A 9,682-nucleotide genomic window follows, 5' to 3' on the forward strand; every position below is an offset into this window, starting at 1 on the left:
TGGCTTTTTTCCCCCAAACCAACAGCAGTATCATTATGGAAAACTTTTTTCCGTAGGGTGAAATCTCCTATTCTGCATCTTTGCTGTGGTGTTTAGGATGAGTTCAGTTGGTTTTACATTCTCTGTCATCTCCTTTGAGAAAGGAGGAAAGGAAAGACTGCAGGTAACTTCCAGTCAGCCGAGTGGGAGGATGCTGCCTGTCTGGATTGGAGGTGCTGGAGGCACTTGTACATGCCTTTGTGTAACATGGTAATAGTCAAGATGACCTGACCTGCCTTGTGCAGGCAGGTGTCACACCAGCTGGGCACTGTACTAGTTGTATCTTTTCTTGCAATAAGGAGAGAGGGGTTACAAAATTGAATATTGACCCAGGTGAGGCAGGGATAATCACTCTTCTGGCTAATATAAATTTTGTGGTCTTCAGGGGAGGTGAGGAGGATGGAAATCAAATGAAACTGAAAAGTAGATTTTGAAAGAAGTAATTGCATGAACTTTAGGATACTCTGCTATAATTTTTTGATTATAGAAGGAAAGATCTTGAGTTGAATAATACTTTGAGGAAATGCAGAACTACTTCAGGTTCTGAATTGGTACTTCATCAAAAATGAACTGGAACATTCAGCTCAGCACTGTGCAGATGTACAGAATGCCTGACCCTGCCATGGACTGGGTCATTTCCAGTGTTCAGGAAGTTCTGTGAAGTGCAATTAAGTAGCACAGGGCACAGCTGGGTATTAGCAGACACTTAGGAGATGAGCCGGTTTTTGTCCAGTCTCCTTTCTGCCATGTTTGAGTGATGGCACATTGAATATGGACAGTGCAGCACTGTCCAAGTGGAGATTTATGGCTCCTTGTCTGGAACAGGTTTGTCTGGCTCTCAGAGGTGAGGCAGAGCAAATGACAACCTGCAGTAGATCTGAATTTTGTGACTTATGAACCAACAAAATTAGAGCTTTCACTCTACCTGGTTATTTCATGTGTTTACTCATCCTCATCCCTCTGTCAGTGTTAAGTTCACTTATGCTTGTGGCATTTTCTTATCCAGTACATTAAGAAAAAAAAATATTTTTCACCTGTTATTTCTCTGTTTTAGTGTTGAAGTACTTGGAGCTCTCTTTATTAGTAATATGAGCAAATTTGTATTTTTTTTTTTTTTGAGGTTGGGCGAGTGTGTAAGTCTACTATTTGAAGTTCTGAGCCAGTCTGAAGAGGTGACCAAGTATGTCTAGTATTTAGCAGTTTGAGGATGCAGAAATAATTTATCTTCTCTCTGCAGGATGATCTACTACTTGGACCCATCAGTTCTTTCAGGCGTCTCCTGTTTCGTTATGTTCCTCTGTTTGGCTGATTACCTTGTTCCTGCTCTTGCACCTCGAATCTTTGGCTCTAATAAATGGTGAGGAAAGCTTGAATTAAAACAGTTTCTTGAGTGTAAATACATTATGAACTTTATCAAAATGGATATCTGATTTGCAGACACCAAATGATAACTTTGTGGACTCGTTGTAGTGAGAAATCAGCAATCTCTGTTATATATGAAGTGAGGCCAGTAGTAAGATGTTCTTCATTCTTTTTCTGGAAGATAATTACTACAGCAGACCTTTATTGTTGCTTTACTTCTGGAAAAATAAGATTTTTTTTTTTCAAAGGAATAGACACATTCTTTGCTCTCCATTAAGGATGCTAGTTAGTTCTGCTAAACTAGTTTTTAGTAATTAATGGATAATCAATACTGAGAACTATAATTATGTAGAAGAGTATTGATTGTATAGTGGCAGTATTAAATATACTGAAGGAAGAGAATAGTGCAGTGAGTATGGATGTGATTGAACAGTCAGCTGGAGAAGGACCCAATTTGAACTAAATTTTGAGTTAAAGTAAATTTTAGTGTATCTGCTTTAAGATGACTGGTGGATAAAAGTTCTTGTGTAGTACTAACATAAAAACCAAAGTAACAGACACTGATCTCAGGTGTGTATTACTTGTGTGTGTCACACTGGTATCAGGTTAAGATCAGTGGTCTTCTGATTTGAACGTGGTTACTCTTTAGGAGTTTAGGAGAGTCAGCATAGAGGAAAATTACATGTACAATTGCATTACAGTGCTCAGTAAATAAGAGGTATAAAACTAAGCAAAGCAAATGCCAGGATAAGCACTGGATATATTTTTACTGCTGGAAAAAGGCCATGGGGGATTTTTATAAATTTCAGATTAAATCTTGAATTCTTATTTCTGGCCTTTTGTTTGTTTGTTTGTTTTTTGTTTTTTTGGTTTTTTTTCTTTAATAAAAGGACTACGGAACAGCAGCAAAGATTTCATGAGATTTGCAGCAATTTGGTAAAATCTCGTCGCCGGATTGTTGGCTGGTGGAAACGCCTCTTCGCTCTGAAGGAAGAAAAACCTAAAATGGTACTGAGTCCTAGGAGTTAATCTCTGTTGTCATTAAGATTTTGTTTGGTTTAGCTTTGTCTAAAGTATTTTATCAAGGCATGTGCCTGAACAAGCTGCTATTTTGAACCAAGAACTGATAGTTCTGGCTGTGACATGACACTGGTCACACATTTGGGCAAGATACAGGACTTCAAAACTTGCAGTTCTGTGCATTTAGGAGCATATCATTGATAATAAGATAAAGCCAGACTGGATTTCTCTGGATAGGTAAATTTTTGGAAACGAGCTGTTTGCTGTGTACACAAACAGTGAAATACTAGATCTTAGTAGTGTGTCAGCTGGTACATGAACTGCTGAGCTGCTGTCCCAAAAACAGCCTTGGGTGTGGTGTGAGGCTGAGGTGGTGTCAGTGGGGATGGCAGGGATATCTGGGCAGAAAAGAACTGCAGTCCTGTAAAGCTGATGGTCTGAAAATAGATGAGAACATACAACTGCAGATGCTGTAATCTCAGTTTTAACACACCTGTGCATAGTTATTGCATGTGGAAGAGCCAGAAAACTTCCAGTTAGTTTTAAATGTTGACGTGTTGCCAAATACTGAAGGGAAGGGGAGAATCCCCAACAGGGTCTGTGGTAACTCTTCCCTTTTCACTTTTTAGTACTTCATGACCATGCTCTTTACTCTTGCCGTGGTTGCCTGGATTGGACAGCAAGTTCACAATCTTTTTCTGACTTATCTTATCGGTAAGTGTGAACATGCAAAACACCAGGGACTTTTTTTGTTAGCTCTCTGAGAAGGGGTGAGACTGGTAGAAGTAATTTTCATGATGTAAGTGTGGTGGGGTATCTTTGTTGTGGAGTTCTGTTTTTCTCTTTTTAAGCAGTTAATAGAGCTTAAGGGAAGCAAGGAATTGCGAAGTGACAGAAGTTTGTTAAGGGAGTATTAATTCTTTTTTTTTCTTCCCCTCTATAGTAAGTTTCTTTTTGCTGTTTCCTGGACTAAACCAGCATGGGATCATCACAAAGTATATTGGAATGGCGAAAAGGGAGATAAACAAACTTCTCAAGCACAAGGAAAAGAAAAATGAATGAAGACAACTGCTGTTCACTCTAGTTAAAGGTTTCCTTGGGATCAGTTTTGAGAATTAACGTATAATTAAGACAATAGAAGTTACATTGCTCACTGGCTTTTTTTTGTTTTTAATTGGCTCCCTGATGAAGTGAAAATGTCACTGCAGCAACTGCTGTGGGTTTATCTCTTTTGCTGTGCTGAGTAGGGTTCTGCAGCCTGCAGCTGATCCTGTCTGAGAGATCCTCTCCTTTGGTGTGTGGAGCTTGTTAAGTGTCTTCATCAAACTAAGAGCCCTGTCAATAAACACCCCAACAGCAGAGCTGTAATGCCTGGTAGTAGTTCTGTAGCTGTGTTAGTTCACTGATCATTAGTTGTGGCTGCAGCAGGTATGAAAGGCAGTTCTGAAGGCCTTGGAGACTTGTTACTACTGATCCTTGTGGCAGGAGAACAATTAGCTGAATGAGAAGGGCCATAGCTGAGGGTGCACACCCAAAATGGGGGCAGAAGGTGTTTCCATTGTCTCACTGAATCTGTTTGTATACCAGATTATCTGTTGAGTAGGGGTCTGGGATACAAAAATCTGTAGTTCAGTTATTTAGCTGTAGTGTAAACTCATTGCACTGAGACTGTAGAAAATGAGTGAAGGTGTGTATTACCTGAACAGCTGATTGTTCTGGAAACTGCTGTTGTCATGGAGCCATGTAGCACGTTTGGTTTTATGAATGTTGTTGTCTGTATACAAAAATCACTCTGAATATGCTGGGTTTGTCTCTGTAAATAAGCCTGAATTGTTTGTGCTTTTCTATGACCTTTCCCTCCTTTTTTAAAACTGAACTTTTTTTCTTTAAAAAGCTAAAACCTGTGTTAATGTGTGAAAAGTTTACTGTTTGAAAATGAACTCTCTTCAGTGTCTATTGTAACTGTTGAATAGGTAAATACAGACTAAAGAGAAACTTGTTTAAGACTTACTCTTTGTGAATGGACAGAAAACGGTGTAAATGCATTTTTCAATCAAGAAGAGAAGCTGGGAATGGTTTAGGAAGTGTTCTACTGGCACAGCCTGTGGCGGGGAGAGATCTGGATGTGAAGGGGAATGGTTTAGGAAGTGCTCTGGTTAATTGGTCCGGCTTGTCACTGTGAGAGATCCTGGACGTGGGGGGAATGGTTTAGGAAGTGATGCGCTTAACTGGCACAGCCCGTTGCTGGAAAAGATGTTAAAAGCCAAACGGTGACACTGCCCCTTGTCCCGGGGCTGTTCCCACGAGCTCTGGTGCCTCCCCTCTGCCCCTGCACTGACACGGCTGAGGTGCTGCACGTGTGCCACAGCACCGAGCGCCGGCTTCCCCTTGGACGTGTAGAAACACAGCCCATCCTCCTGGTGTGGCTTTGCTCTCCGCAGCCCCTCGGTTTGCCCGTGTGAGCCCTCACGGTGTCCCTGGGGAGGACACTTGGGGCACACGGAGGGCTTTTCTGGGGCTCGGAGCTGCCCGTACGCGCGCAGTGTTTTGTCCCTCGCGCCCCGGCGTACCCGACCGCTCGAAGCGTCCCCGTTGCCATGGGAACGTCGCTCCGGAAGCGCGGCGCGCGCCGCCAGCCAATGGGGGTGAGCGAGGCCCGGCGCGCCGAGTCTCGCGATATTTCGTGGCGGCCGGCGGCGCTCCCATGGTCCCGCGCGGCCGCGGCCCTTCCTTTTCCGCCATCGCGCCGCCGGTGAGTGGGACTGGGCCGGGCCCCGCCGTATCCGCCCGCCCGCGCCGCCATCCGCGCCCCGCGCCCGCCCCGCCCGCGCCGCCGCGCACACCGCCCCCCGCCCGACCCGCACAGCCCGCTTGGGGCCGCCCGCGCCGCCTCCGGCGCCGCGCGGAGCTCGCCGAGTGCCGGGCGGGCGGCGGCGCGTCCCGCCCGTGGCCGCACAGCGATGGGCGGCGGGAACCGCGGCGGCGGCCTGGCCGGAGCTGCGGGGAGCGGGGCTGCGCTGGGCAGGGTGCGGGCGAGCCGCACCGCGGAGCCGGGGCACTTGGGGCGTGCGGAGGAGGAGGGAGCGGAGCTGGGGGCGAGCAGGGCCCCACACTGGGGGCAGCCCGGGCGCGGGGGGTCGCGGGCAGGAATCGGCCGAGGCTGGTCCTCTGATTTCCTCTAGAAAGTGGTGAAAGCCTTCGTGTGCCGCAGGACCTGCCTCGGTGACCCTGATCGGCAGCACCGTCGCGGCGGGTTCTGGCGGTGCCCGGGCTCTGTCAGGGACAGGGTGGCCGTGCCGAGTCATCCCCGCCCTCCCAGGGTGTTCCCGGGCTCTTGGCATTATCATTGGAGCTGATGCCGGGTTTCCTTCCCGCAGCTCTGTGTTGTCTGTGGATCCTGCAAGGGTTTTGCAGCTCAGTGACCCGAACACCATCTGTTGATTTAACACCACGTAGGACCCAGTTATTGTACAGGGCTGATACTGCATAACTGAATTTTAAAGCCAAACTGATGTGCCTGGGGAAGGTGTCACTCTGCTGACATGGTGGGTTTGAAACCTTCCTGTGTGTGCTTTAATACAAGGTTTAAGTGAGTGTCAGATATCCTGACTTGTCAAGGAACTCTTGTCATGGATCACTCTTCTTGATCACCCCTGAGTGTTTACCTGAGAGTGCTTTTTAGGGTTTAATGTGACTTTCTGCCAGTCTTGGACCTTTTAGGCCTAAAATTAGTGTTAAAAAGCAGCGCTGCTCAGGGTTTCTGTGCTGAAGAGCTGTGCACGTAACTCATAACCCCTCCCTGCAGGCACCATGGTGCGCATGAACGTCCTGGCAGATGCTCTCAAGAGCATCAACAACGCAGAGAAACGTGGGAAGCGCCAGGTCCTCATCCGGCCGTGCTCCAAGGTGATCGTCCGCTTCCTCACTGTGATGATGAAGCACGGTGAGTCCTGGCCCTGCTCACCCCTGGGGGCTGGAGGTGCTCTTGAGTAAAACTAAATCAAGGGGCTTGAACTAGTGTTATGTGAGACAGTAAATGAGCTGTGTTATTGTAGTTAACTGTTATACATATATTTAAGTATATATAGAGAGAGTAGCTAAGTGTTGCATATTTGATTGTCTGCTCGTCTCTCCTGCAGGTTACATCGGTGAATTTGAGATAATTGATGACCACAGAGCTGGGAAGATTGTTGTCAACCTCACAGGCAGACTCAACAAGGTAGGGTTTGTCTTCCTGATTTTGGTTTTCTAGGGATGTATTTAAATGACACTTTTGTTATTATTCTGACTTTATCTGCTCCATTTCTGAAAGAATTGCGTGTAAAGAAGGTGGTATTTGTTGAATCCATGTAAATGAGAGCAGTATGGATATTACCAGTTAACAGGCTGGTTAATTTGTTGAGATTCATAATAGTATGGGTCATTAATTGCATTTCTTTTGAATTCTGAATGTGCAAGACACATTTTCAGGGAAGTCTGCTTGCAAGTGCTGTGTATTTTCTCTTTCTTCAGAGGCTTTGTGGCTGTCTAGTGGTTCCTCAGTTTCTTTGATGTTTAAACTATCTGGAAGACTTGTCTTAAGTGATAGGAGCCAAGTTGTTTTCCAGTTGATGTTTGATACCCGTAGATGTGAAGACAAACCTTTCTCCTGCTGCCAGGGGGCTTTTCTTGAGTTGATGGAAAGTTGAAAGTTATGTTATTTGGTGCTTGTTAAGTTCCTGGGGCATTTGAGTCAGTCATGTGTGTTTTAAAAGTTTTTTAACTGCTTTTGTCTCAAAATACTGAGCTGTCTAGTTCTGTGGTGACTTGCTGTGCATCCTTGTTTCCAGTTACGCTCTTCAAGTGAGAGGTGGCTCTTCAGTAAAGAACTAAAAAAATTGTTTGGTCAAAACATGTTGGGGGTATCTGCATGATGAATACATATTGCAGCTGAAAATTGCTTGAGTGTACAAGGCAGAGAATTCTGACACTCCCAAATGACCAGTGTTATGTGTCTGTAATGATGTTTGAGTGTAGTGTTCCTCTAATTCTGCTGGGGTGCAGCTGGATATAAAGTATCTCTCAATCATTGCAGTAAGGGAACAGTTGTTTGGTTTAGAAAAGTGTGCACAGTGCAGGAAGGTGTGCTTCTGGTTTGGTCTTGGATAGTTATTGATGTACTTGGAGCCAGTGAGGTAACTGGAGGTGGTAGTGGTGGTCATGGTCAGTAATATGATTAACTTGAAAACTTCAGTAACTTCTGTGCATGTTAATTTTTTCCTGATTAAAATCTACGTGTATTTTTTGCTAATGGTGTACAGTGGTTAGAGGTAATCTATGGTTAGAGTAATCACAGGATTTTTGTTGATATAGTGTGCTTTTCTGTCTCCCAGGTCTGGGCACTACTTGGTTAGTGTAGCTCCAGCAGCAGTGCAGGTTTGTCTGTTGAGAAGGAGGGTATGAGGCTGAGGAAATAACTGCTGGATAGTTACTGTGTGAGGGTCTCAGGTGGGAGGAATTGCTGCTCATGCTGTGGGTAAAGGAGCGTGTGAGACTGCACTTGTTAAACTCCTTCAGCCACTGAATTGGGATGACAAATGTGCAAATCCAGTCTATAAAGTTCTTCAGTTTGTAATGGAATTCTCTTTTACAGTGTGGTGTAATCAGTCCCAGATTTGATGTTCAGCTGAAGGATTTGGAAAAGTGGCAGAACAACCTGCTGCCTTCACGTCAGTTTGGGTAAGTGTGAGGAAGAATTAAATGCCTGTGTGTAAAAATGTGGGGGTTTGTTACACGTGCAAACTGCCTGAGTTAGCCTCACCTGACACCTTTCCTCTGATCAGTGTGGAGGTAAATACCAGTCTAAAAATCCATCTTCCATATAAATGCTCTTTTTAATTAGTTTTAAAGGGGCACTGCTAAGCAAGGACCTGTTTCCGTTTGACTTCGGTAAATCCTCGTTTCAACATTTCTGCAGTTTACCAAAAACCAGGACTTTTCTCGTACTTCTTTTAGTTTTATTAATGGCCATTTGTAAATGGGGAGGAGTCATGTAAGTTCCCAGGTCAATGGAAGTAGGTTATATTACTGAGATTCAAATGTCCTGATTTTGTGTGAACTGATCAGATATTAAGTGATGAGAGACTCAGAGCCTCCGTTTAACAAACTTGCACAACACAGAAAATCTTACTATTATGCAGTATTTCCCAAAATAAACTGAGTCAAGAGCAGTAAATGCCAGTGCACCAGGATGGCAGAGCTAGAAGAGTCTCCAGGGCCTCAGCCAGTCTGGAAGGATTAACAGTTCCATGTAATTTCTGTTCTTAAAGCTCCAGCAGTAACTCCTTCAGCTGTCCCTGAATACCTCCCATGTGTGTTGTCATTGGGATTTTTAAGAGTATTTGTAGAGTGGTGAGACAAGATGTTCTCAGACATGCAGCTGTGTGGGTGAGGGGTGCTGGCAGTCCAGGTGCTGGCACTGGCAGTGACAGTGGCTGCTGCAATTGTCAGTCAGATGCAGAGCCTCACCTGCCTCAGGCAGTGTTGGGCACCGAGGCAGAGCCCCAAACTGAGGAGCTGCCTGGCACCAAGGCAGCTCTGCCTGTGCTGGATAACAGCACCTCTGGAAGATGGAAAAGTGGACTTTATCTAGAAACCTTTGAGGTGCTGCTGCTGCAGCAGCTGAATGGGCACTGCCCAGTGGGAATGCACAAGGAGACAGGCAAATATTTGGGGAACAGAAGGCTGTGGATGTCCTGTGTGTGCTGCAGGGCTGTGAGAGGAGCTGCCTTCACTGTCTGGTAACCTGATTTCGCTGTATTAGGCCCATTCTTACAGGCACAGGTCTTGCTGTTGTAACAGAGAGATGCAGTTGGTGCTGTCAGCTCTGCACCAGCCTGGAACACAGTGACAGACTGAACATTTGTTCTCTCTTGGCAGGTACATTGTACTGACAACCTCAGCTGGCATCATGGACCATGAGGAGGCGAGGCGAAAACACACAGGAGGCAAAATCCTGGGGTTCTTTTTCTAAAACTTGTAAAAAAAGAGGATACTAATAAATTGTTCAAACGGACTCTGGTGTTTCCAATCGGTATTTTAATGTTTTTGAACACTGCCTGTGATAGTGCTTTTAACAGACAGCTCTTCCAAAGTGCTCAAGTTCCAGCTTCACTTCAAATGGTGTTTGGGTTCCACACTATCCCCGGTCACAATTTTATTTCTGTTAATTATATAACATACTTTAAATACTTCCCACTGGAGTGATAGTTTGGGATGACTG

At 45.2% G+C, this 9,682-nt stretch overlaps 2 protein-coding genes across 5 annotated transcripts in view; both read left to right on the plus strand.

The window, feature by feature from the left end:
* The window catches only part of ARL6IP1 (ADP ribosylation factor like GTPase 6 interacting protein 1), a 7,048-nt gene extending 2,628 nt beyond the window's left edge, over nt 1-4,420 (plus strand). For all 3 annotated transcript variants that reach the window (XM_017813567.1, XM_017813570.1, XM_017813568.1), the window contains exons 3-6: nt 1,277-1,396; nt 2,292-2,409; nt 3,051-3,135; nt 3,365-4,420. In XM_017813567.1, the coding sequence (XP_017669056.1) occupies nt 1,277-1,396; nt 2,292-2,409; nt 3,051-3,135; nt 3,365-3,483 (442 nt within the window). In that variant the 3' untranslated portion in view covers nt 3,484-4,420. The remainder of the gene's footprint in view (nt 1-1,276; nt 1,397-2,291; nt 2,410-3,050; nt 3,136-3,364) is intronic.
* A 639-nt stretch (nt 4,421-5,059) lies between these two features.
* RPS15A (ribosomal protein S15a) lies at nt 5,060-9,476 on the plus strand. Of its 2 annotated transcripts, none has more exons than XM_017813632.1 (5): nt 5,060-5,173; nt 6,227-6,364; nt 6,561-6,640; nt 8,054-8,139; nt 9,340-9,476. In XM_017813632.1, exons 2-5 carry the CDS (start codon nt 6,232-6,234, stop codon nt 9,431-9,433), a joined length of 393 nt encoding a protein of 130 aa, XP_017669121.1. In that variant the 5' UTR covers nt 5,060-5,173; nt 6,227-6,231; the 3' UTR covers nt 9,434-9,476. The 2 variants fall into 2 exon arrangements, with proteins under 2 accessions (XP_017669121.1, XP_017669122.1); XM_017813633.1 differs by lacking the exon at nt 5,060-5,173 and adding an exon at nt 5,427-5,447 and having other exon boundaries at nt 9,340-9,475.
* The last annotated feature ends 206 nt before the right edge of the window (nt 9,477-9,682 follow it).

The sequence above is a fragment of the Lepidothrix coronata genome, unplaced genomic scaffold (assembly GCF_001604755.1).
Source record: "Lepidothrix coronata isolate B3197 unplaced genomic scaffold, Lepidothrix_coronata-1.0 Scaffold41, whole genome shotgun sequence".
Classification (NCBI taxonomy): domain Eukaryota; kingdom Metazoa; phylum Chordata; class Aves; order Passeriformes; family Pipridae; genus Lepidothrix; species Lepidothrix coronata.